General features: G+C 38.3%; 2 protein-coding genes across 2 annotated transcripts; one reads left to right on the top strand and one right to left on the bottom strand.

Moving 5' to 3' along the window:
• Nucleotides 1-302: 302 nt before the first annotated feature.
• On the bottom strand, nucleotides 303-568 carry LOC135276362 (keratin-associated protein 20-1-like). The gene has a single exon (XM_064379976.1). The coding sequence runs from the start codon at nucleotides 536-538 to the stop codon at nucleotides 377-379; it is 162 nt and encodes a 53-aa protein (XP_064236046.1). The 5' UTR covers nucleotides 539-568; the 3' UTR covers nucleotides 303-376.
• A 2,800-nt stretch (nucleotides 569-3,368) lies between these two features.
• On the top strand, nucleotides 3,369-3,892 carry LOC110567983 (keratin-associated protein 6-1-like). Its single transcript, XM_021669453.2, has one exon. It carries the CDS (start codon nucleotides 3,395-3,397, stop codon nucleotides 3,632-3,634), a length of 240 nt encoding a protein of 79 aa, XP_021525128.2. The 5' UTR covers nucleotides 3,369-3,394; the 3' UTR covers nucleotides 3,635-3,892.
• The last annotated feature ends 351 nt before the right edge of the window (nucleotides 3,893-4,243 follow it).

Here is a 4,243-nt window from a genome sequence, read left to right as displayed (position 1 = left end):
GTGAGACATATATAGAGGGACAAAAAGTAGAAAAATGAAATAAGATGCAGTGTCAACCCCTTGGGATAGTAATTATGCATAGATTTCCATCTTACCATCATCCACATGCAAATTTGACAATGAATATAATAAACATGAAAACACACTGTATTTGCAAACAGACTAAATTTATTTAGAGGACTTAAGAATCAAAGGGAAAATTTAGTTGCATTTATCATCTTCAACAATAGAACCAGAGAAAGAGAATATCTGTAGTTCTTTGGTAATAACCTAGATTTAGGTTTCTGGTACTTTGAAGACAGAGGATCAGATGAACAAGAGCAGCATGAGAATCCAAGTTTCACAAGCAGACAAATCAGGTGAGTTCTAGAGTTATTCAGTAGAATCTAAATGACCAATATCTTCCATAGCAAGATGGGCGGCAGCAGCCATTTCCATAGCCTCCATAGCCAGGATAACCACAGCCGTAGCCACAGCCGTAGCCACGGCCAAGCCCACTGTATCCGTAGCCACCATAGTAGTTGCCGTAGTAAATCATGATGTCAGAAATGAATGGTTCAGGTGTAGAAGAGGATGTTCTTGAACTTGAACATCTCCATCTTCACAGGTCTTTTATACTTCCTCAGTAGTAGGTGTGGCAAATCACAGGCAATGTTGTTCTTATGAATTATTTTGGGTTGATCACTAATACCACCAAAGCAAAGCTCTCATAAATCTCTTATTTCATTAGGCATAGTGAAGCCTTCATAGCTAGGATTCCTCTATTGTTGTGTCAAGATTTTCACAATCAAAGAATGCTATTTGAATGATAGATTTTTTTTACCTTTTTTAAAAAGGATTTTTTAAAATCCTTTTTCTCTGAGAGCACATACTAAAATTTCATGATGAGATTCTAAGAAATAACAGAAACTATGCAAATCTCATCTGATTCAAATTAGTTTTGGTTTGTTAATTCCCTTATATTCATCTACCAGTTGCCGTTGAAGAAGTCTGTCTGCATGGCTTTGGGGAGATAGAAATGCTTAAGGGGAAAGTCTTTGGAGTGTGAGATCTGTAATAATATCCAATATTTCTTCAGAGATAGAACAGTTTATCTTGCTTTAAATACATAATTCAGGTAACACTTTTACAAGATACAACTTTACAAATGTACAAATACACTTTATTTTACTTTTATATCAAATTCTATCTTGATCCATTATTTTCACTAAATGACAAAACATTTATTCTTGTCCCTTCCAGGTAAACTCAACAAAATTCAATCACTTTCTGGTTGTCAGTATTAAAATACAATTGCAATAAAGACATTACCACTCCTTATTCTCCGCCTGAGGTGTACCTCAATGTGCAGTGGTATCCTGTTGTCCTGTTGGTTTTGAGGAGGACCATACCTGTCCTGCATTGACATCTGTGGATGGCATAACACATATTGCCATATTCCATTGCCATAAAAATAAAACTTTGCTCAGTCCATTACCTCGCATTAAGTGTTACATCCTTGTTGGTCTACAGCCAAAAAAGTCTTGAGTTGTGGTAAAAAAATCAATGAGTCTCCACTCAAATCCACGTGGATGAGAAGCAGTCATTGTGTCTCCACCTGCTTGTGCTATGTTTGTTGGGGAACTCGGTAGGACTTGCTCCTTCTCAGTAAGACGAGATGTGACTTTCTCTATTTTTAGATGTACATCCTCAATGCAGTTTCTCTTTCCTTCAGCTTCAAGGATGTAAGGCCCCTAAATAAGGCATGCCTGAGTTCGCTTATTCAATTGATCAACTCTCTACTGAAGTTTCTATCCAGAAAAACAGTAATAGATGAAAGAAATAAAGACAGAAAAATTTATTTTAGTATTCTAGTTTTTATTATGAACCAAGCACTATTCTAAGTGTCTGATATGTATCAAAAGATTTGATTCTCGGGGGCCGGGCGCGGTGGCTCAAGCCTGTAATCCCAGCACTTTGGGAGGCAGAGGCAGGTGGATCACGAGGTCAAGAGATCGAGACCATCCTGGTCAACATGGTGAAGCCCTGTCTCTACTGAAAATACAAAAAAATTAGCTGGGCATAGTGGTGCGTGCCTGTAATCCCAGCTACTCAGGAGGCTGAGGCAGGAGAATTGCCTGAACCCAGGAGGTGGAGGTTGCGGTGAGCCGAGATCGCGCCATTGCACTCCAGCCTGGGTAACAAGAGCGAAACTCCGTCTCAAAAAAAAAAAAAAAAAAAAAAGATTCGATTCTCAAAATTTCCTCGTGGGGTAGTTATCATTATTACAGCCCAATTTGCAGATGGGGCAACTGAAGCATGTAGTTAACAGTAGAGGTAAAATTTGAGCCTAGAAAGCTCATCACAGATATTTTACTCTTATCTACTATTTTAAACTCACTCTCAAGAAGTCATCATACTAAGAATATAGGTCTAGAAGACGATTTGACTTAATCATTCAATTTAGCTCTGATATTCACTGCTTTGAATAAAGATTGGCCTATAGTATCATGTTTCTCGTAGTCTCATATTTTGCCAAAGACTTCTTGTTTGATGATGGAAATATCCTAGATTGTATGAGATGATACTTCTGCCAATATTATTGTTTTAAATATGAGAATACCTATATTCACTTTTGAGCCAGAACACAAATATGACAAATGTCTTGAAATTTCAGGAAAATTTTGTAAAAATATGATTTTATAAATAAAATGAAATCTCATTGATTACAAATTTGAAACTATGGGAAAGAACACTTGCTTAAAAACAGAGTTACAAAAGGAAGTATTGACGTGAGAAAGAAAAGTATAGTTTTCTCATGCCTGGTATTTCAGAATTTCAAACTATTGGCTTTGTGTCAACAGTCTCTGGAAGCTGAGTGACACTTTTTGGCTTTTAATAGAAAACTATCATTTACGTTGAAATGAGAAGAATTCCTAAAGGAAAACAATGAATTTGGAGCAGCAGGAAAGAGATGGAGAAACTCAGGCTCAAGTGAGATTACCGTAACCTGTTGAATGTCAGCACAAATAAGGTAAAATTACTGGTTGTTTTGAACAGACCAGTTTGTTTACTAATATGCTATTTCTTTACATAAAGTCTGGTTGGAAAATGGTAATTTGAATGTCTGGTGTGAGTAGAATTTTAAAGGTCAGACAGTTGATGCTTATTAAAGTTGTACAAACGATTCAGATGTGGCTAAACAATAGAAAATGTTTTAAATGCCGCAAGGTCACGCTTGGAAAACAAGAGTCAATAAATTACTCACACTGGTCCTTCAAATTAGCCAATGGCATGACTTGTGTGTGGTTCCCACCCACTCTGAGGCATATAAAAGGCCCTCTGCAGGGGAACTGTTCATACTGAAGTCACCTACACTTCCTCCTACCCAAGGACAACCTCTACAATCATCACCATGTGTGGCAGCTACTACGGAAACTACTATGGCGGCCGTGGCTATGGGTGCTGTGGCTACAGAGGCCTGGGCTATGGCTATGGAGGCCTGGGCTGTGGCTATGGCTCCTGCTGTGGCTGTGGCTTCCGCAGACTGGGCTGTGGCTACGGCTGTGGCTATGGCTATGGCTCCCGCTCCCTCTGTGGCTGTGGCTATGGATGCGGCTCTGGCTATGGCTCTGGCTTTGGCTACTACTATTGAGGACACCACGGGAGACTCTTTCTCTGTATCCTGTGATATTGAGATTCACTAATTCTGAAGCCTACATGTTCTGAGCCTTTCCCTTGAGTGATGATATCCTGCAATGGAAGTCTAATATGGTCTGTTGTGGAGCTACCATCTAACCTACAAATATCTTGAATTTCCATCATGAAATGGGATAAGGTGAAATTCGCCAGTCAGTTCTCCTTTCGTTAGAATGATGGTGTCATAGCATCTGCCTTGATGACTTTTATGCTGGAGCTTGTTTCTCTGTTCACCTAATAAACACATTTAATCCAGAAAGAAACCTGGTGTTCATCTCAGTCATTTAATACCTAAAATTTCTTATCAACAGTTTTTGCTTCTGTTTGCACGAAAGCTAACAATTAAATTCTTTGGGAGATATTTTTTCTTACAATTTCTAGAGAGGTTCCTTTGCTAATTCAAAGTTCAATTGCTTTAGAAAAGTAACCCTTTTAATAAATGTCAGTTTCCTCCTTTGCTTCTGGGGGAAGAATATATGTTGTGCTGGGGAACTCTCAACACTAAATTAAGTACATATCATTTATATGTTGGTTATGCATTGCCTGCCGTCTATCACATAATAAA

This window comes from Aotus nancymaae, unplaced genomic scaffold (assembly GCF_030222135.1).
Source record: "Aotus nancymaae isolate 86718 unplaced genomic scaffold, 86718_ANA_hifiasm-v0.15.2.pri h1tg000022l_1, whole genome shotgun sequence".
Lineage (NCBI taxonomy): Eukaryota > Metazoa > Chordata > Mammalia > Primates > Aotidae > Aotus > Aotus nancymaae.
This window is presented reverse-complemented; position numbering and strand designations above follow the sequence as displayed.

Coding starts and splice junctions, on each gene's coding strand:
- LOC135276362 (XM_064379976.1), bottom strand. CDS start 538: ATGATTTACTACGGCAACTACTATGGTGGCTACGGATACAGTGGGCTT.
- LOC110567983 (XM_021669453.2), top strand. CDS start 3,395: ATGTGTGGCAGCTACTACGGAAACTACTATGGCGGCCGTGGCTATGGG.